Consider the following 22,285-nt stretch of genomic DNA (forward strand, 5'->3'; position numbering starts at 1 on the left):
GTATGTGTGAAACAATAACTGAGGCTTCCAACCTCAGGATGAGAATTTTTGTAAATAGGAATACATGACTAAAACCACAACTTTAATGTTGAAGAGCTAAAGGAGGAGAACTTTTTCCTTGGAAGCCCACACCTGGGAATATAATGGCATTATGAACATGGCTTGGTAGCGATGACTTTAGTTTGGAGTGACCAGGACTGGCAATGGTGGTCAGCACATGGTGGGAGTGGTGCTCACCTGACCTTCAGCTTAGCGGGAAGAAGAAGAAGGGCAAGGCGGTGGCAATGCCTGTGTGGTGCAAACACACTACTAGAGTCAATCTGGTGTTCTTTATTGGTGCATTTGCACTGCACCACCCTTACCGTGGCCTATGCCTGGTAAGATACAGTGATGCTGGTGATGGGAGGTGAGGCGAGTGCCACCAGCCACTACTGGGAACTGCCTGGTGTCAGAATGAGGCAACTGCGACCAATTCTGAACAAGCTTTTGTGTGTTTGGGCAGATAGATAGATAGATAGATAGATAGAGGCTATGAAAACTTATGGCAGCCTTCCTCACCCTACCATGCTCTCCAGATGTTGTAGGTCAGCAGCATCTAGAGAGCACCAAGTTAGAGAAGGCTGCAGAAATTATTGACCCTGCAGCGTACAGCACTGAGATGTTGAGAAAGTAGGTCACCTGGAGGGAAGAGGGTCCTGTATCACCAATTTACAGAAAGAAAATAAGAAAGAGAAACCAGCTGATGAGATTCTGGCCCTTTGGAAGGCATTGATCGTGTTCCTGGAAATGGTTCTTGGCACCCTCTTGGAAACAGTATGTCTCCCAGTGGTGGCTGGTACCACTGGGACTGTTAGGACAAGGGGACTAATGGTGGGCAGAGCCAGCCACAGCAGGCAGAGCCAGAGCCAAAGACAGCCACAGACAACTAATTCTAGGTTTGGCTCCCGTCCTCCTCCCTGCTGAGTTCTACAAGGGGCAATACTGAGATGAAGGAGGGGCTGGCTGAGGTTGGTGGGGCACCTCCCCTTTTGGCCTAATGGAATAGCTCCCATTGGATTCTCACATATAAACTTGGAAGCACTGGGATGCAATACCAGCTCAGAAATAAACCCACACGTTTGTCCCAGTACGCATATATTCAGTTCTGTCTCCATGATCAAAGAACTATTTTGTCTTCTCCTGCGGTTACCAGGAGTTGGATTTTTAACTGATGCTCATTTAAATAGTGAACGGGATTGGGAAGCCTTGGGTGTACGGGGGCTGGGAGCGGGAAGAACAGATTTCAGACCTAATGAAGCTTCCCCTTTCCAGATGTCAGATATATATCTATCTCACTCTTTATTGCAATGTATGGATTCTCTTGCAGCCTGTGCCACATTGCAAAGCCATTTGCTCAGAAGCAAATGGGACAACAGGAAGTGATCCAGAACAATTAAAGAAAAAAAGAGCAACACTTCAAAACCTGAAAGAGGTCTTCCTTAAAAATAGGGCTTTTCCTTGCCCTCTCTGGAACGTAATATTGCCCTTGCTTGATTTTCCTTTTAAAAAAATTCGCTGGAGTTACCAGCACCACTACAAACACTGGCCAGCAGGTGGAGCGTCGAGCTTCTTTTTGGTTCCTCAGTCTTGAGCAGAGAGAACTTGTGCCAGAATCATCTTCCAGGTGCATGAAAACTCTCTGTGGCCACTCAAATGAAGGAGTTAAAGAGAAAGGAGGGGAGGAAATGAACCCAGGAAGAGTCACTGTGTTGTCTCTGGGCAGGATTTCAGGCCACACCAGATCTCCAGAGGAGGTGACTGCCATTTGGCTTTGGAATCATTTTATCATATTCGGCACCCTGCTTGCCTTGCGTTTTTTGCAAACGTCCCCAGGGGCCAGCTCACTGTAGTTAAGGAAACAGTTATCCAGAGCTAAAAGAACAAAACAGAGCAAAGGCATCAGATTTAGTCCCGGGCTGGCAACAAAGCTTCAGCAATCACCATTAAGGGCAGTGAGTTAAATTCAGAACCATTCAAAAAACCTGAATGAAACAGGGCCCATTCAATTTTTTTCATGCATTCATTCATTCTTATTTATGTACAATATTTTTATATGCTACAAAGTTCTAAGCGCTTTACCTAAAAACTGTTTAAAAGATACACCCAATGGCATTCAATGCAATTTCCTAAAAACGGTATTAAAAATTAAGTGTCGTATCCAGCGCTAGTCTTGCTTAGAGCAGACCCACTGAAATTAATGGAGAGGACTCTGCTAGGCCCATTAATTTCAACGGGTCTACTCTTGAGTAAAACTTAAGTTGAATACATCCCTAAGCGTCAGAGCTCAGGACTGTCTGCGTCAATCTATAAGAGGTGCTTAAAGGCTAACTTGTTTCCAACATCTGATTTCATCAATAATTTGATATCTTATATACACTGGTTTTGATGATCAAGCAGTATATAAATCCGGTTTAAATAAATAGGGTGGTTGTGTTTACACGTGGCTTAGATTGCACGTGGTTCAATATCTCATATAAATTTCATGGACTGATATGCATCCCCTCCCCATTGAAAATTCCACCCTCATATGGACAGTCCATAGTGCCAGTGGCAGGATCAGTGCAGTGTTTAGCGAAGGGGACACATATCATTTCTCTCAACATGGAGGGAAGAGGATCTAGGTAAGGGCAGTGTCTAGCAGCCCCCATGCATCCCTGATCCCCACAAATGAGAGATACTCACGTATACAAAGGCTGTAGCTGCAAGTGTGACATCTTTTGGGGTGCCTGGTAGCCATATGAATCAAATCCCCCAATGAAATCAACTGCAGGGTGAAAAACGAGGAGTAAGCATTCATATCAAACAGCTCAACAGACCAAACCACAAAGGCAGCAACACACAAAACGCAGCAGTGGAGGCTGCAGACACGCCATGCATTTTTAAAGCACATGACCCCTCCCAAAGAATCCTGGGGACCGTAGTTGGTTAAGGGTGTTGGAAAGTATAGCTTGGTGAGTGGGGGCAAACTACAGCTCCCAGGATTCTTTGGGGTAAAGCCATGTGCTTTAAATATATGGTGTGCACGCAAGGGAAGTTACAGAGATTTTTGGTTCTTAACCCAACTTCTTGATTATTATCATCATTTTTGAGGCCCCTTTTCCACCTGGTGAGGTGCATTTGTCTCCCTCATTACTGTCTTTCAAGAGGAATTTTTTTAAAAAATCTGTTTTCTCATGAATTTGATGGCTGAAAGACACTATTTCTGGCAGTCTTGACATTACAGTGGTACCTTGCTACTCAAACGCCGAAAACCCGCAAGTAGGTGTTCCTGTTTTTGAACGTTTTTTTGGAAGCCAAACATCCGATGCGGCTGTTGGCTATTGTTTCCAGGGCACCTGCACCAATCAGAAGCTGCGCCTTGATTTTTTAACATTTTGGAAGTCAAGTGGACTTCTGGAATGGATTAAGTTTGGTGCTTTTGTTTTTGCTATTTGTTTTGCTTTTTTTTGAATGAATGAATGAATAAGTTTATTACGGTCATAGACCAGAAGAAAAGAAAAAAGCATAAAAACAACAGTAGTTTACGAGGGAATGATGGTGTCAATTAAAAGTTGTAAAATTATACATAAAAACAATACACATATGCACACACACCCACACACACGCACATATATACTCATATATGCGCTACAATATATGTGTAGACTTTAAAAAAGGGGGGGGGCTTGTCCAAGGGTCAGATCTTTTACTTTTTTACAACTAATGCCCTCCGCTTGATCGCGGCCGCAGAAAACTTGGCCACTTTCAGTGTTACTTCTGGGTTTTTATCTCCTAGTAGGATTTTCAGCCGCTGAGATTCAGATCGACCTGGGAATTTCTGAACGATAGGGGAGATAAACAGTGACCTGATATCCCCGTAGAGGTCGCAGTGTAACAACACATGTGAAGCCGTTTCCGCCTCCTTCAGACCACATGGGCAAACTCGTTCGGCATAGGGTGTGCCCTCGTATCTGCCCTTTAGTAAGGCAGATGGCAGTACATCAAATCTGGTAAGGGTAAACGCCCGCCTATATTTTGCGATTTGTAGATCCAGCAGATATGGGGTTAGATTAAACCCTTTTCCATAATCTTGGATAGCTGGATATTTATCTATCTTGCTCATATGGTCCTGAAGCTCTATATCTCCTATTCGCTGGCTCACCATCATTTTAGCCTTTTCAAAACCTGCGGCTATAAGTTCCTGTGGGGAAAGCCCCAGGCCCTTCAATTTTTCATAAAGCGACAATCTCCATTTAGACTGGAACGGGTCTAGTAAAGTCAATGGAGCCACTCCCACTGGGAAAAATATGAGTTTTAGCCAGAAGTGAATCTTCAGGATCCATATCCTGGCATTAATAGGGAGTTGACCTACCTCCAGCCTAATGGCAGTGTTGGAGACACAGGTAGGTAACCCTAGTAGGGAGCGGTAAAATTTAGTTTGTACAGATTCCAGGGACTTGAGTTTTTGGCAATTAAATATCTGGGTGCCATACATCAGTTGTGGAAGTATTTTTGCAACAAAGACCTGGGAGGCGGCAGGAACATATTGACCTCCTTTTCTGTAAAAGAATCTTATGATAGCTCTAAAAGATCTTTGCGCATTTACAATGGAATTCTTAATCTGATGGCACCAAGATCCCTTCTCATCAAAAATTATTCCAAGATATCTAAAAGATGTTACTTGCTCAATAGGTTGGTTATTAATTTTCCATTTATGTCGGAGTTTTCTCTTGGGGAACACCATAATTTTTGATTTAGTGTAATTTATTATTAGGTGTTCAGCTTCGCAGTACTCTGTAAGAGCTCGTAAAAGTTTTCTTAGACCCACACAAGAGAAGGAAATAAGTGCCGCATCATCTGCGTACAAAAGGACTGGGATTGGTATATTGTTTAGGTTTGGGGAATGAGTACTTGCTTCCTCCATCTTTCCGACTAAGGAGTTTATATAGAAGTTGAATAGAATAGGGGCAAGAACACAGCCTTGCTTGACACCATGGAAACTTTGGATTTCCTTTGATAGGTTCCCATAACGGTCGCATCTAACACGGATCCGAGTATTTTCATGTAGTCTACGGATAAGAAGCAAAAGACGTCTATCGATGTTTGTGGCATTTAATTTTTCCCAAAGTCTGTGCCGGGGTATCGAATCGAAAGCTGATTTGAAATCTATAAAGGCTACATAGAGAGAGCCTCCTTTCTTTGAGGTGTATTTCTCCACTAGATGTTGCAATACCAGTCCTTGGTCTAGAGTTGATCTATGTGCCCTGAAACCAGCCTGGGCTTCCTTTAAGACGTGCTCCTGTTCCAGCCAGTCCGCAAACTTTTCACGTAAGTGAGTTGCATAAAGTTTGCTGATGATGCTTAAGAGACTGATTGGTCTGTAATTGGCTGGATCAAGTTTACAGCCTTTCTTAAATATGGGAACGATGATTGCCAATCCCCAGTCCTCTGGTATTATTGCTGTTTGATCTATGCTGGTGAAAAGGGTGGCAAGGACTGGGGCCCACCAGTCAATATTGGCTTTGAGAAGCTCAGGAGAGATATTATCTGCTCCCGGGGCTTTTCTATGTTTGAGTGCCTGAATAAGCCTCCTAATCTCCGCAACCGACACCGGGGGCCACTCATCACCTGCCGCACACTGTATTAGTGGCTGTGTCAAAGGCAGAGCTGGATATAAAGATTGGAAAAATGCCTCCCAAGTCCCTGCAGGTATAGTATACTCCACTTCTGAGGAAGTAGATCGCACTCCATTTGCTACCAGTCTCCAGAAGGTGGCCGAATCTCTCTCTCTGGATGCATCTATTAGGCATTTCCATTCTCTTTTCTGTGCCAGGAGTTTTTTGTTTTTGATCAGAATTTTATAGTTTCGTTTATCTTCAAACCAGCCCGTGGGGAGTTGGGGTAAATTGGCAGATCTATAATTCTTGTATTTTTTCAGTAAGTTTAGCTTCATGTCCTGACATTCTTGATCAAACCAGGGTTTGGAGTTTTTATATACTGAAGATTGCCTACTTGGCCTGTTCCTTTTTTCCTTCAGGGAATCTTGAAGGAGTGAAATTAACTCCTGAAATAAATTTATCTTTAGTTCATGGCTAGAGGAAGTTATGAGGTTTTCTCTCTTAGTGAGGAATTCCTTTGAGCATAGCCTACTTGAAATTTCCTTATGCAGTTCATCTGTCCATCTGATACGCGAATATCTGAGCTCCAAAGCTGTAGGGCTCGAATGCTCGATTTTCTCAGCGCAGGATAAATCCTTTCCCGCAGCTACGAGTGCACTTAATGGCAGATGGTCACTGTCTAAGCGCTCCTCCACTTTGCATTCCAGAACTTTGTTTTGAAGATCATACGACACGATTATATAGTCAATTGTGGAGGCGCCATTGTTAGATATAAATGTGAATTCTCCGACCTTCTCCCCCTCTGTACGGCCATTTAGTATAACCAAGTCCAACTTGTTGACCAAGTGTAGTAGGCATAAGCCGGCATAATTGCAGCCTTTATCCTTTGAGACTCTAGCTGGTATTGGGTGGGTTTCCTCTATAATGGGGACTGTTTCGTGGAAATGGGCATACAAAGCCTCATCAGATTGTCCAGTTCTGGCATTTAGGTCGCCTGCCACCACTACAGAGGCATCAGGAAATTGATTTGATAGTTTGTCAAGATACTGTTCTAACTGAGCCCAATTGTTTCTTATCAATCTTTTCTCTCTTTGTGGGGGTAGGTATACGTTAATCAGCAGCAAGCTGTGGGTTCTCCACTGTACTTGCACAGCTGTGGCCAGATGGTCTAGTGGGTCTAGTTTTTTAAATATGGCCCTTAGCCTTGTTGAGATTAGGGTAACTAACCCACCTTTAACTCGCCCCCCTCTAGTACTTAAAAGACCTGGGAGGGAGAACGCAGAAAAACCATTTAGCTCCACTTCACTTGTGCTCCAGGTCTCCTGGAGAAACACAATGTCATGTCTCTGGATGTATTTAGCAAAGGATTGGTCAGAAACCCTCTTTTGCCAACCTGCAATATTCCAAGTTAGCAAGGCAAGGTTGCACGTTGTCTTGCCAAACATTGATCTTAGTCAATTTGCCTTTAAAAGATTTTTTGGGCCTATCTTTTTATCTGTTAGTTGGATTTCATTCATTTTGGCAATGTCCATAGATGTATTGTCGCCCAGGTACTCAATGGAGTCAATTGAAGGGTGCAGCGTGCTAACATTAGTGATCAGAACTCCTTTTTTTGGCGAATCTACCTTGAGGTGTTCTATTTGACTGATACCAAGTTCATCCTCATCCAGGTATCTCATGCTGGTCCAAGAGCGCGTTGTGGTTGTCATAGGGATGGTTTCCTTCTTAGATGGTAGATTGTTGCTGTCCCTTACGCACTGTGTTAGATCTGTTGCTGTCAGGTTTATCTCTGCAGCTGCAGAGGTATTATAAAGGTAGTCTTTCATGGTTGCCATAAGGATGGTTTCCTTCTTAGATGGTAGTTTGTCCCTTGCGCACTGTGTTAGATCTGTTGTTAACAGGTTTATCTCTGCAATTGCAGAGGTATTATAAGAGTAATCTTTCATGGGGTCTGTCTTGGCTTTTTCAGAGAGGTTCTCTTTCTTTAATTGGTCCGTTGCCGGTTCTTCCTCTCTTACTTTTTCCTGAGCATTCATCTCTGTTAGCTTATTTCTAAGGGTCTCCAATCTTCTCAAGATCTCAGATTGGGCAAGGGAAGGCAACAATCCAAACTGATTTATTAATGCCTTTTCTTCTGGATAGAAGTTATCCGTCCCCTCATTAGGCAGTCTCATCTCCTGTCTTAGTTTCAAGGACCCTTGCTCAGTATGTTCCAGTTTGTCTTTTGAGTGTCCTCTCTCCTCCTTTGGTTTACAAGAAAATCTTATCTCAGCTGTCGTAAACTCATCAGGGAACAATTTCAAACATGTGCTGTTTTCAAAGAATCTTATTACCGTTATCCTTTTCTTTAACAGCAAATGTCTTGATCTATATATATATTTAGCCAAGATTTGATCTTTGAAGGAGGCAATCACTCGCAGAGAGTATCCATTGTAGAATATGAAATCTACTGAGGTAATGTCCTTTAATTTTATTTTCCCTGGCAGCATATCATCTAAAGTATTCACAAAATGCACCGAGCGTTCTTCCTGTGTAAGGAAGCCCTTTGGCTTCGGGTAGTTAAGAAATGCTAACTTCCTATCTGCCAACATCAGTTTCCATCCTTTATCCTGGGGCAAGTCTTGCCCTGCTACTGGCTCATCTTGAGATCTGCCATAATCAATGGTATGGGGTGAGTCTTCTTTAATATTTATGGATCCTTGGGGTTTCAGCATAGAGCACCCGGGTAGTGATTCCGTTTCCTCACTTGTTTTGTTAGGCAGCGATGATGTTTCTTTCAAAGACTTCAGCTGGATCTTTTTTCCTGGATCCACACTGTTGTTCTCTCTGCTGCCATGTATAGCAGGTTTGTTAGAGTTTGTTTTTGATTTTGTTGGGATCAGCTTATATAGTCTTTTCCAGCATACTTTACATGCACGCCGGTTTATAACAGATTTCCTTGCAATTTTTATGTTCTTACTTTTCTTTTTAATTTCAGCTTTCTTCTTATGGGATCTCTTACTGATGCCTCGCTTCTTTTGATTTACTTCAATAGGAAATTCAGTTTTAGGGACAGATACATACAACCCTATGTCCTTTCCTTGTTGTAAATGATTTTCCGCTGCTGATCCTTGTGTGCACTTGCTGGTCGCTGGTTGCTTTGTATATTCTGGCTCTTGAGGGGTGGTTGGTGGATTGACACCATGAAATTCTGAGCCTTTAGCTTGGAGGGGATAATTTTCCACTAATGTCAGAAGCAGCCCATTTGTTATTGTTAAGTATTTTTTCATAGCTGCCAGATCCAGATTTATAGAGAGCAGCCAGTCCTGAGGATAGCAGTCATTGTTTTCCGTCTGGGAGCCCATAGATGAAGTCTGGGATTTCTGGGAGTTTCGGGTTTCTTCCTGTAGCTCTGAAGATAATATCTCAGCCAAGACTATTTCATGGGCCAGGCTCATTGTATTTCTATTTTGGTTGTTATTCTCCGTGTCCTGTATTCCTCTAGAGAAGGTTGAGTGATCTTGAGCAGCAGAGGGAAAAGGAAGAGCCTCATCCTGCTTCAACTCAACCATCTCAGCCATCTTTTGCCCGTTTCCATTTCCATTCTCGTTGTCCCTTGTATGTAAAAGGTATTGCGTGATTTTACTCTGTTTCTCATAACACTCCTGGAACAATGGGCTTGTCGCTATCCCCAGGTCCCTACGTTTCTTTCTAGTAAGTACCATTTGTAAATCTTTGTTACCAATCAGGGTTATTCTTCCTATTTCAAAAACTATGCCTCTTAGGAAGTCGAAAGCTCCACCCAGCTATAGACTGAGGTCCAGATTGAGGCAAGATTTGGGATAGCTGTTTGTAGTTTGTAATTTGATAGCTTGTAGTTCGGAGCGTAACACGAACTCTGCAGCTAGTTCGGCGGCCATCCACTATGTGGTGATACTTCCGGACGGTGTTGGAAAACTGGGAATAAATCTCTTGAACACAGGGCGAACTCCCCTCTCCGGCAGCCTCCTTCGACTAGCTCTCCTTCTGCACCGGCGTCCTGTCGCGTTGGGTCTCGGCTCCCCTCCCCGCAGCTCCGGGGATGGCGGACGGCTTCAACCTTCAGCCTCTCACAGCAGGAGTGATGGTATTCCAGCTGAACTGCTTCCTTCTCTCCTCTCCCTGCCCGAGGAAAGGAAGCGGAGGGAAGGGGAGACGGAGGAGAAAAGAGCCTTCGCTACCAGCGCCGCCGCCGCCTCCTCCGATTGCTTTTTTTTGTTTTTGAGACTCTTTCGGTTAATTTGTTTTTGTGACTGTGTGGAACTTAGTTCAGCTACTGATTGATTGATTGTATGACTGCAGAAATGGATAAAAGCCCCCCATCCAAACAATGACTATCATCAGTGGAGGTAAGAAAACAATAATAATTTAAATTTTTATCATCTATAACACTGTCTTATTTATTTTACAGTCCAGTACAATGATTATTGCTTTCATGATGGTCTCTTTAGATAGTAAAATTCATGTTAAATTGCTGTTTCAGAGGTTTTTTTTAAAAAAAGTCCGGAACGGATTAATCCATTTTGCATTACTTTCTATGGGAAAGCGCACCTTGGTTTTGGAATGCTTTGGTTTTGGAACAGACATCTGGAATGGATTAAGTTCAAGAACCAAGGTACCACTGTACTGTTTTTAAAATGTTTTGCAATATAGATACATAGATGGAGCAATGACGTCCCCCTTTCCAGCCTGGTCTTCTGACTTTCCATTCCATATTGTGTGAGAGGCATTCAGAGACGCTTCTGTTACACTTCTAATATTAATTTTGCCATAGCTGAGCTTGAGTCTCTTCTTTTCATAATGGACTGTCTGATTAGATTTGGAATTAAATGAATGACTGTCAAAGCCGAGAGCTCTCTCTGAAGTTTGTTAGGAAAGAGAAACATGCAGGGAAGGACCAGCTTCCGCCTGTATTTCAAGCTCTGCGTAGGATGATACGTATAATTTGCTGCTCCCTAAATGGGTTTTTTCATGTGTAAACTTTATTAATAATTTCATTTGTGTCAGATGCTGCCGTTTGGAAGCTATCAGGAGCAAATAAGCCTCTCCCAGCTTCAAATTTATTCCAAGCAACTTATTACAATGGCCAGGCAGTGTCCTGTTTTACACAAAAGGTTTTAATTTTCCGCTACATCTATTTAGAATGTTATCTGAACATGAGCCACAGGCTGGCAGGGTGATTTGCTTGCAGAAACATTTTCGAATTAACCATGCTAGAGGATACATTCATTGTTCTTTTGCAAACTGGGACTCCAGCCTTCCTCCGCAGGCATCGGAGGTGAATGGCATTGAATGGGGAAATCCAGCCCGTAGGGCTAATGTGGCCCTTCAGGATTCTCTGTGTGGCCCCCAGGACTCTCCCCAGGCCCTGCTGTGCTGCCCCAGTGGTTTCGCCTCATTGGAATGTGTCCTTGAACACAGATACTGCCTCTTGCTTGTCGGGATGGAGAGAATCGGAAGGGGAGGAATGGAGAAACCTTTAGCTTCTGCCTGCTGGAATGTAGTGCCTTTTTCTCTCTCAGAACCTACCTCACAGGATTGTTGTGAGGAGAGAGTGAGGGGAAAACACCACAGGCACCATCTTGAGTTTCTTTGAAGGGTAAGTGAAGTATAAATGTAATAAATAAAAGAAGCTTTTATCTCCCTGTTTACTACCAACCCCACACGGATTGGTACCCACAAAACACAGGGAGTCCATCTAGGGTAGCGGTCAGGGGTAAGAAAACTTTTTCAGCAGGGGGTTGGTCCACTGTCCCTCAGACCTTGTGGAGGGCAGGACTATATTTTGAAGGGGGGGGGGATGAACGAATTCCTATGCCCCACAAATAACCCAGAGATGCATTTTAAATAAAAGGACACATTCCACTCATGTAAAAACACGCTGATTCCCGGACCGTCCGCGGGCCAGATTCAGAAGGCGATTGGGCCGGATCCAGTAGTTTGCCTACCCATGGGTTAATAAGTATGATGGATTTAAATTGGGCAGACCTAGGTTCAAAATGAAGACAGGAGTGCCTGGCGTGCTCTGGTCCATGGGCTCACGAAGAGTCAGACACGACTAAACAACAACAGGTTCAAAATCCCTGCTAGGCCACCAAGGTGGCATTTGAACCATATTCGATTACTGCGTCATATAAACAGTTTGAGCTACATGTCACTCCCTCTACCCCTAACTGGAGTACTCCATAGCCAAGTATCTCCAGTTATTAGTAGATGAAAGGTACTTACAGCTGTCTTCTTCCTCCATAAACACTTTGCTGACGTAGCAGGCGTAAACAAATCCGAAGAGCTTCAAAATATAAAATTATTTTTTGAAAAGAAAAGGGAGGGAGAAAGAGGGAGAAAAGCAAATTATTTGAAAGCAAGGAAACAGCAGTGGCAGTTTGGCAAGAATCAGAAATGGTCAAGATGAGGCTGAATAGCTTAATCAAATTGCACACACAAAATCGCAGGCAGCCACATAGGCCCCCAAGATCAAAACAAGATCAAGAGCAATACCATGATTGGGCCCTACTTCAAAGTGAAAGAGAAGCGAGCCAGTTTTGGAGTTCATTAGCACTCTTCCTCAGCTGGGTATCAAAAACAAAAGCCAGGGATTGGGGCCAGAAAATGCTGGCTGAGATGTATTGTGCTTACTGGGACCACACGTGGAGAATAAATCCCATTGAACTCAAGAGGGGTTTGCTTCTGACTAGGAATGCATAAGTAAAGGTAAAGGGACCCCGACTATTAGGTCCAGTCGTGGCCGACTCTGGGGTTGCAGCGCTCATCTCGCTTTATTGGCCAAAGGAGCCAGCGTACAGCTTCTGGGTCATGTGGCCAGCATGACTAAGCCGCTTCTGGCAAACCAGAGCAGCGCACGAAAACTCCGTTTACCTTCCCGCCGGAGCGGTATCTATTTATCTACTTGCACTTTGATGTGCTTTCGAACTGCTAGGTTGGCAGGAGCAGGGACCGAGCAATGGGAGCTCACCCCGTCGCGGGGATTCGAACCGCCGACCTTCTGATTGGCAAGTCCTAGGCTCTGTGGTTTAACCCACAGCACCACCCGCGTCTCAAGGCATGCATAGGATTGTGCTATTGATCTAGTCCAGAAGAATCTTTTACTTCCATCCACCCACTCTCTCCCCCCCCCCCCATTTTTGTTGCCGTTGTTTTGTTTGGGCTTTTTGTTGTTGTTGAACAACCCACACAATGGATGAAGAGCAGTTATCTCCCGCTTGGACTACTGCAATGTGCTCTACATGGGGCTACCTTTGAAGGTGACCCAGATACTACAACTAATCCAGAATGCGGCAGCTAGATTGGTTACTGGGAGCGGCCGGCGAGACCATATAACACCGGTCCTGAAAGACCTACATTGGCTCCCAGTAAGTTTCTGAGTACAATTCAAAGTGTTGGCGCTAACCTTTAAAGCCCTAAACGGCCTTGGTCCAGTATATCTGAAGGAGCATCTCCACCCCCCATCATTCTACCCAGACATTGAGGTCCAGCACCGAGGGCCTTCTGGCAGTTCCCTCACTGTGAGAAGTGAAGCCACAGAGAACCAGGCAGAGGGCCTTCTCGGTAGTGGCGCCCACACTATGGAATGCTCTCCCATCAGATGTCAAGGAAATAAACAACTTTCTGACTTTTCAAAGACATCTGAAGGCAGCCCTGTTTAGGGAAGTTTTTAATGTGCAATGTTTTATCGTGTTTTTAATATTCTGTTGGGAGCCACTCAGAGTGAATCATAGAATCATAGAGTTGGAAGAGACCACAAGGGCCATTGAGTCCAACCCCCTGCCAAGCAGGAAACCCAGCTAGATGGATGGGGTATAAATTATTATTATTATTATTATTATTATTATTATTATTATTATTATTATTTACTACTGTACAGTCATACTTCATGTTACGTTCTTTCAGGTTATGTCCCACAGCAACCCGGGAGTACCGGGAAGGGTTTCTTCCGGGTTTCGCCATTCGCACATGCGCAGAAGCACAAAATGATGTCACACGCATGTGTAGAAGCAGTGAATCGCAACCCGCGCGTGCGCAGACACGCCACTGGGGGTTGCGCTCTTTTCATGTTGAGAATGGGCATCCGGAACGGATCCTGTTCACAACCAGAGGTATCACTATACTGAATTCCAAAGCTTGCTTGCTTCTCTGTAACTTTCCAATCAGCTTTAACAAAGGAATCGACCTGCAGATTACTATTTTGTGTGTGTGCATTAAATGTGCTGATATCCAGGCTCAGCTAAATCCTGTGGATTCCTCCCCCCCCCCATCCCCCCATCAGGTCTGCAGGCTGAAGGATGCTCCTTGACCTGTTGCTGCTTTTATAAGCTCAGGGGATGGCAATGTCTGAGGGTACCTTTTGCCAGCAATGCACGGTACACCAGCCTGTGCCTCCCAGCTGATCGGCGACTCTGGCCTTGGGTTTCAGACAAGTTCTGCACAAGCCTGGCGCCAGCTAAACACCCCTCTGGGCAAGTTAGGCATCACTAAAATTACCTACGCCTTAAAAAGAGGCCTGGTCTGGTTTACTCTCATGTGCGCTAGAGGTATTGCAATAATCAAGCCTAAGGGTTACTAAAAGAACCTGAAAAAGTCAATGTCAGTCACAAAAACATTTTGTTTCAGTATTGTGTAATACTGCATTGTTAAAATTAATGTTGTATTTTAATTGTTGTAACCTGCCCTGGGACTTTAGAGTGACAGGCAGGTAATAAATTGTGACAACAACAACAAGAAGAACCTGATGCAGATCTTAAATGTTTGAGAAAGATAGATGCAGGAAAGAATGGTTCTCTTTAAGCATCCTAGTCCCAAGCCATTTTCACCAGCACCCTTGAACTGAGCTCCAAGGTACACCAGAAGCCACTGCACACTGGTTAAAAACAGGAGTTGTGCACTCATAATTTAGAGGAAAACAGTACGAGGGAGAGGATCAATTGCTCCCCCACCCCTCCTTCACTGATCAAACAAGGAGCCTCCACAACCGCATTTCGTAAGAGAAACAATATCAATAAAACATCTTCCAGCATAGCTAGCAGTTTGGCCTTAACCTCAAGGTTGAGTTCTGGGTCTGTTGCTTTTCATTCTTGCTTTCCATCCTCTAGGACATATGATTTGCTCTCTCAATACCAATTATTTTTGCACTATGTTCATTTCCCTGTGTGTGTTTCCCTGTGTCTTTGCCCTCCTTCATTTGTCAAAAAAACCCAAAAATTTTCTTGCCTTTGTGCTATTTCTTTTTAAGGATCTCCTTACTTGTATTTTAAGGAACGTCAGCTCAGAAGGATGCCCCACGGAATACAGCAGACTTACTCCTAGGTAAGTGTGCAGAGAGGACTGCAACCCAATTGTTTATCCCACAGTCCATTTCTCAACCTTCTGCATCTTTCATTCTAGACAGGATCACTGTTTCCTTTCTCCCCCCCCCCTCATGCCAGGAATTTAGGAACTGAACTCAACATAACTAATTGGTCTAGAAATGCACTGTCAAGTGTCTGGTGAAGAAATTAATTTTTATTTTGATGACTTTTTTTTCAACTGGGGAATGGGTGGATAGGGCTTGAAGCCCCTCAAATTTATCTACACCTCCAGACTCACCTTCCCAGAGACTGGTTGCTGTTGCTTTTTCATTTCATACAAACTTGCAGGGAGCAAACTGGAGTATGCTAGTAACACAAAGTGCCAGGGAACTGAAATGGAATGCTTGGTTTCTTAGCAGGTTGTTTTTTTTAAGTCGAAAGTAAGTAAGTAAATAACTAAATAAATAAATACAGACATTTTAATATGCTCTTCCTAGCCAGAAGACCTCTCTGGCTCCCCGGACAAACAAAAAAAAAAGGAATCAGAAGCAAACCCATTCTATAATAATCTAGTGTTTATGGGTGTGAAATTTGTTACACACGAGTGGGCAGAATCACCTTCAGTGTCTCAGTTGTTTTTTAGGGATCAGTGTGGTGGAAGAGTCAGCTGGAGACGGATGCTGGTACCACCTACCGCAAGGAATATCTGCATTGCACTGCTCACCACCTCAATATACTGATAATCAAGCAAGCACCCAGTGACTGTGATGACGTGATGGTCTTCGAGGGCCAGATTGGAGTTCATCACCGGGGTCACCAGGCAACCAGGCCCGTTCTCCATCCACCATGAGCGATGCAGCGATGTGTTAAAGGTCATGATGAAGTCTCGGTCCTAAGGAAACAGGACACAGGAAAGCAAGATAATAATAATAATAATAATAATAATAATAATAATAATAATAATTTATTTCCCCAGCAACTCTGGGTGGCTCCCAATAGAATAATAATATTAGCAATAGAAGATCAAACATTAAAAACTTCCCTAAACAGGGCTGCTTTCAGATGCCTTCTAAAAGTCAAATAGCTGTTTATTTCCTTGACATCTGATGGGAGGGTGTTCCACAGGGAAGGTGCCACTACTGAGAAGGCCCTCTGCCTGGTTCCCTGTAACCTCATTTCTCGCAGTGAGGGAACCGCCAGAAGGCCCCCAGAGCTGGATCTCAGTGTCTGGGCTGAACAATGGAGGTGAAGACTCTCCTTCAGATATACTGGGCCGAGGCCATTTAGGGCTTTAAAAGTCAGCACCAACACTTTGAATTGTGCTCGGAAATGTACTGGGAGCCAATGTAGGTCTTTCAAGACAGGTGTTATATGGTCTTGGTGGCCACTCCCAGTCACCAGTCTACTGTAGCTGCTGCATTCTGGATTAGTTGTAGTTTCCAAGTCACCTTCAAAGGTAGCCCCACATAGAGCGCATTGCAGTAGTCCAAGCGGGAGATAAGTAGAGCATGCACCACTCTGGTGAGACAGTCTGCAGGCAGGTAGGGTCTCTGCCTGCGTACCAGATGGAGCTGGTAGACAGCTGCCCTGGTCACAGAATGGACCTGTGCCTCCATGGACAGCTGGGAGTTCAAAATGACTCCCAGGCTGCACAGCTACTCCTTCGGGGCACGGTTGCCCCATTCAGGACCAGGGAGTCCTCCACACCAGCCTGCCCCCTGTCCCCCCAAAACAGTACTTCTCAGTACTCAGTCCTCAAAGCAAGGATCTATGCCACTGCCACCTAGCAACCTAAAATTCTATACATGTGTAGGAAATGTTCTTCCGAGTTGGCGACAATATAAATAAATAGTAGTAGTAGTAATAATAATAAAAACCCTTGTCAGAGCTTCTGTCCCTCCATCCGCAGTAGAACACAATATTGACTGCAGGGCTCTAGTGGCAGAAGGGATTTCTGCCTTGCTTTGTTTACCTGCCAGGACCTTCAATAACCAAGTCAGCCCAGCTTCACAACCAGCCAGCAGAACATATTACGAGACAGCTGCCCCTGTATGGCTGCCTCCTGGCCCTGGCCTTTCAGAGGGAGCTTTCAGGGAGAGATGCATTCCATCCATCTGCCACGATTGTCCCGGAGCATTTAACAAAGGCAACAGAGGTTCTCATGACAAGCTGTGATTCCCAACTACAGGCTCCAGAAACTCAGATCAAATTGCCATGGCTGAGGTCGTTCTGACTCTCTGGAGCCACAAGGAAAAGTAGCTGGTGGCGGAAGTCATGAAGCGCTGGCAGAAGCATATGGAACAGTTTCCAAGTGCCCACTTACAACACCAAATGCATGATTGCATTCAGCAGTGTAATTTTCTATGGATGCTTTGAGCCTGCCAAAAAAAAAAAGCAAAAGCTGAATGTTGCATCAAAATTCTAGATGCATGAATGAATGTGCAAGAGAGTATGAATGAAGAGGCTATTATTCTCCTTGGGCATATTCTACTACTACTACTACTACTACTACCAATTACTATTACTATTGAATGCGAGTGGCACTGTGGTCTAAACCACTGAGCCTCTTGGGCTTGCCAATTGGAAGGTCAGTGGTTTGAATCCGTGCAATGGGGTGAGCGCCCGTTGCTCTGTCCCAACTCCTGCCAACCTAGCAGTTTGAAAGCACACCCGTGCAAGTAGATAAATAGGTACTGCTGTGGCAGGAAGGTAAATGGTGTTTCTGTGCACTCTAGTTTCTGTCATGGTGTCCCGTTGCGCCAGAAGCGGTTTAGTCATGCTGGCCACATGACCCGGAAAGCTGTCTGTGGACAAATGCCGGCTACCTTGGCCTGAAAGCGAGATGAGCACCACAACCCCATAGTCACCTTTGACTGGACTTAACCATCCAGGGGTCCTTTACCTTTTTAACCTAATACAACTATTACCATTACTATTACTATTAGTACCCCACCTGGTCAGATGGGGCAGAGAACCCACTGAGTTCTTCTTGAGTTGCAAATATATCCAGTGAATACTATAATGAACTACTGGCATTTTGAAAGTGGGAACTGCTACAAAACACTGTAGTGTGGAGTGCTCCTGCTTAGGGTTCCAAACACCCCTGCCCTGTTCCAGAACACTCCATTCCATCCTCACCACCTGCAACATTCAGTCCGTATTCTGTGGGCACTGGCTGGCTTGTGGGAGGGTTTTTTCCCACTAGGATTTTTTCTCCAAGCTCTTTTTGAACTTCTGCAAACCCTGATGACACCCCAAGCCTGTTGATGAATCACTCCTGATTGTGAATGGTGCTGTTTTGGGGATACACAAGTCTCCAGTCTTGGAGAATGAGCTACCTATTGATATATGGTGGTGGTTTCCAATCAGTGTGCCATGGTATCCTGGGGAGCCTTGAATGGTGGTCAGGGGTGCTGCAGGCAACACCGGCCTCTGTCCCTCTTTCCTTCCCTCTCTCCTCTGATGTCCCCTTGTGTCTCTGCCTCTTTGTTGCAGCAGCCCTAGATACAAGCTCCCCAGGAGAATGGTGCCTCTGGGGCTGGCCAGGGGGTGCTTCCCAGGCCCCTGTGGGGCAGTGTGAGGAGGCACATCTCTTTGGGGCAAGGGGGGCAGCAACTGCGGCTGCCGAGAGGACTCCCAAAGACAGGGGAGGGGAGAGGAGGCTGAGGGAACACTCCACAAGGGAGGGTCTTTGAGAAAGGGTGAGAGGCTGCCAGCTTTGTAGGAAAGGGTCTCCTGAGCCCCACAGGGGTGCTGCAGAAAGCATGTAGCTGGTTAAAGGAGCTGCAGACTCAAAAAGGTTGAAAACCTCTGGTACTGTATATAGGATCTGCTTAACATGTCCACTTCCTTGCATTTCCGGTTAGGACTGGCAATATCCTCCATCGAAAACCCTGAAGAGCTGGTCAGTCCTGAGCTAGATGGACGAAGAGGCCACAGCTTTCCATTCTCCTTTCTATGCTTCCTTTAGAATGAGATGGGCCACAGATTGGATAAGCAAAGAAACACAAAAACCCCTCTTTCTTGCCTCCAGCAGGGCCTGGGGCCAGTGGTGTAGCGTGGGTTGTCAGCACCTGGGGCAAGGCAAGTAATTTGCGCCCCCTAACCCGGGGCAAGGCAAGTAATTTGCGCCCCCCCGCTGCACTGTCCCTCCCCCAGATAGTCCCTCGCTCTCTCTCCGCACCGCACCGCACGCCTGGCACCCTCCCCTCCACAGTGGGCGGCGACCCGGCGGCTCGGATCGGATTCGCACAGCCAGAACTGCAGTGAGAGAGAGTGAGTGAGCCAGGTAGGGGCAGAGAGCTGCGAGTGCAAGCGCCCCCCCCCAGATGTTGCGCCCGGTGTGGCCAGCCCCCCCTGCACCCCCCACGCCACGCCACTGCCTGGGGCAACTGTGGCTCCCCGGATGGAACCAGGACACAGCCTAAATATTACACACACACACACACACACACACACACACACACACACGTGGGAAAGGCTTGTTCTGAAATATGATAGAGACAGTAGTGCCAGTTTTGGGCTTCCTTCCAGGAACGGCTGGCTCTAATCAATATGTCTGGCCTGTTCGGCAAAACAGAATAGAAAAAGAAGACGATTCGACAAAGGGCTTTCGTTTCACTTTCAAGAGCTGCTTTCATCACAGATACAGCTCCAGGACAAGCTCCATGTTTGAAATCTCTTCACAAAGGTGATTGTCCTAAAAGCTACAGTCCTTCTAAAGAGCATATAACACAAGCCCCCTCCCCCCCGCAATCCACAGGTGCATTCATGATTATTTGTGCTCCTGATAGCACCAGGCTAGTTCTATGTGGTCCTGCCTTCCAAACTGTTGGTGACTGCAAAGGTTTGGGGGCAGACACCCTGCTTGAATTGAAATCAGTGCATGTAGCTTCCTGTTGAAGCCCTGCAACATTTTATCTCACATTTGTTTCAGTGGCGGTGGTGAGTTGCCCCATTTTTGTGGTTCGAGGACCCGACCCCCGCGGAGGAGGAATGAATACACGAGGACACGTGATATATGGTTTATGGGCATGAAAAGGCCACAACTTTATTGGTTACAGCAGTGAAAAGGTATTGGCTTAGGCACTGGATATCCACCGCAGGGGTTGAATCAGGGGTAGGCGGAGCCTGTTGATGCTAATTCAACTATAGGCTCTCCCCTGATGCCACCGGGGGTCGTGCCATGGCCTCCCGCCAAGCAGGCATCGGACAGAATACACGACCGCCAGATTCCTTTAACGGAATACCCAAAATTGAAGGCGTAGGCGATGGCCACACCTAGCCTTCCAACACACCACAACACCATAATCCAATGCCTAACCTACCCACCAATACCACGAAAGTTGTGACGATTGCTACGGGGCAGGCGAAAAAACCAAATGGCCTAATGCCATGTGGAAAAACTCCTACCAGGCCCCCCGCCTAACCAGGGCGACCAACCTAAGGTCCATAGCAAGGTCAAGACCCTAAGCTGAAGGGAATGGAGGGTGGGTGACTCTCGGCGGACAAAGAGAAAATGAGGCCGGGGAGAGGGCTGGCGTGGTAACTTGAAGTTACCTGGGCATGCCCCCCGCCGGCTCCCGATTGGGTGCCGGTCAGTGGGCGGGGCGCCAGCCAGGTAACAGGGAAAGCAGGGGGCGGCTGCCCCCTGCTAGGGGCGGTGCTCGGGCTCCCGCCCACAACCACTCCCCTCCCTTCCAGGGAGGAGAGTCCTTCTTGCACTCTAGTGCAAAAAGTGCCCCCTGCAGATGGCAGCAATGCAGTAACACTGGGGAAGCACCACAGCACAACTAATGAATGTCTGGATGGTCCAGTATAAATCCATCACTAATGCACGATTATTATGTCAGTGGCGTGCTGCAGAATACATTGGTCTGGAGGGGTCCAGGGACTCTCAGGTGTAAGATGCTCCTGGGCACATGATAATCAAAGTGTTCCAGTGTAGCCTCCCAAGTGCATCGGTTCACTGCTGCCTCCAGCCCTTGAGCTCGGCGGTCATGGCTAGTAGCCATCAATAGCCCTCTCCTCCATGAATTTGTCCTATCTTCTTTCAAAGCCATTCAAGTTGGTGGGCATCACTGCCTCCTGTGGCAGGGAGTTCCATAGTTTAACTATGCATTGCATGAAGAAGTATTTTCTTTTATCTGTCCTGAAACTTCCGACAGTCAGCTTCATTGGATGTCCACAAGTTCTGGTCTTCTGAAAGAGGGAGAAGTTTTCTCTCCCTGTGCCATGCCAAATTTTATTAGCTTCTATTGTGTCACCTTTTCTCTAAACCAGGCATGTCCAAAGTCCGTTTTGGGGGCCTAATCAATTTAATCTGGCCCCCGTGGCAGTATATGTCCAGGAGTAAAATTGTAAAGAAAGCTCAACAACTTTGGTCGGCCCTCACGCATGTTCACGTCATCAAATCTGGCCCTCTTTGAAAAAAGATTGGGCACCCCTGCGAGTCTAAACTAAAAAGTTCCCAACATTGCAGCCTTTCTTCATAGGGGAGTCTCTCCCTCCTCTTAATGATTTTGGTTCCCCTTTTCTGAACCTTTTCCAACTCCACAACGTCCTTTTGAGGCGAGGCAACCAGAACTATACACAGATCCACATTTTTACGACCTTAAGTCTGCCTTCCCCAACTTGGTGCTTTCCAGAAGTTTGGAACGACAATTCCCATCAGCTGAACCAGCCGCCACTCCAATCCTGCTGGCGCTTTTGCACCGCACAGCCTCTCTGCCACCTCTTCCTCCTTGTTAGCAACAGCTGCCCACCTTCTGAGAAGATAGTATATTGTTTCTGTCCCCCACCACAAAGAGAACTGCTTCTGGGTGTACCTTAGCGGCACAGCATCAGGTTCAGTCCCCAGCATCTCCAGGTGGGATTGGAAATGTAGCCGGTCCAAAATCCTGGATATTATCTGCTGGTCAGTGCATGCAATTCTGAGCTAGATTGACCAATGTACTCACTTGGTTTAAGGTAGATTCCTATGCTCTTTTGTTAACTGGGGGCCAATTGCCCCCCCCTTTATATATAAGGTAAAGGGACCCCTGACCATTAGGTCCAGTCGTGACCGACTCTGGGTTTGCGGCTCTCATCTCACTTTATTGGCCGAGGGAGCCGGCGTACAGCTTTTGGGTCATGTGGCCAGCATGACTAAGCCGCTTCTGGCGTACCAGAGCAGCGCACGGAAACGCCGTTTACCTTCCCGCTGGAGCGGTACCTATTTATCTACTTGCACTTTGACGTGCTTTTGAACTGCTAGGTTGGCAGGAGCAGGGACCGAGCAACGGGAGCTCACCCCATCACGGGGATTCGAACCGCCAACCTTCTGATCAG

At 45.9% G+C, this 22,285-nt stretch overlaps 1 protein-coding gene across 3 annotated transcripts in view; it reads right to left on the reverse strand.

Annotated features, from left to right (window-relative positions):
* Window positions 1-1,321: 1,321 nt before the first annotated feature.
* Window positions 1,322-22,285, reverse strand: part of NKAIN1 (sodium/potassium transporting ATPase interacting 1) — a gene marked incomplete at its 3' end in the record, with an annotated part of 62,580 nt that continues 41,616 nt past the window's right edge. Inside the window, exons 4-7 of one of the 3 annotated variants that reach the window (XM_083456197.1) lie at window positions 15,651-15,848; window positions 11,883-11,943; window positions 2,722-2,803; window positions 1,322-1,911 (exon numbers count right to left, since the gene is read on the reverse strand). In XM_083456197.1, coding sequence (XP_083312323.1) covers window positions 1,902-1,911; window positions 2,722-2,803; window positions 11,883-11,943; window positions 15,651-15,848 — 351 coding nt within the window. Of the gene's footprint in view, window positions 1,912-2,717; window positions 2,804-11,882; window positions 11,944-15,574; window positions 15,849-22,285 lie in introns of those variants that run through there. The other 2 variants (XM_083456198.1, XR_014514791.1) reach the window with 2 other exon arrangements.

This window comes from Podarcis tiliguerta (assembly GCF_965153285.1).
Source record: "Podarcis tiliguerta genome assembly, chromosome: 8".
Taxonomy (NCBI): domain Eukaryota; kingdom Metazoa; phylum Chordata; class Lepidosauria; order Squamata; family Lacertidae; genus Podarcis; species Podarcis tiliguerta.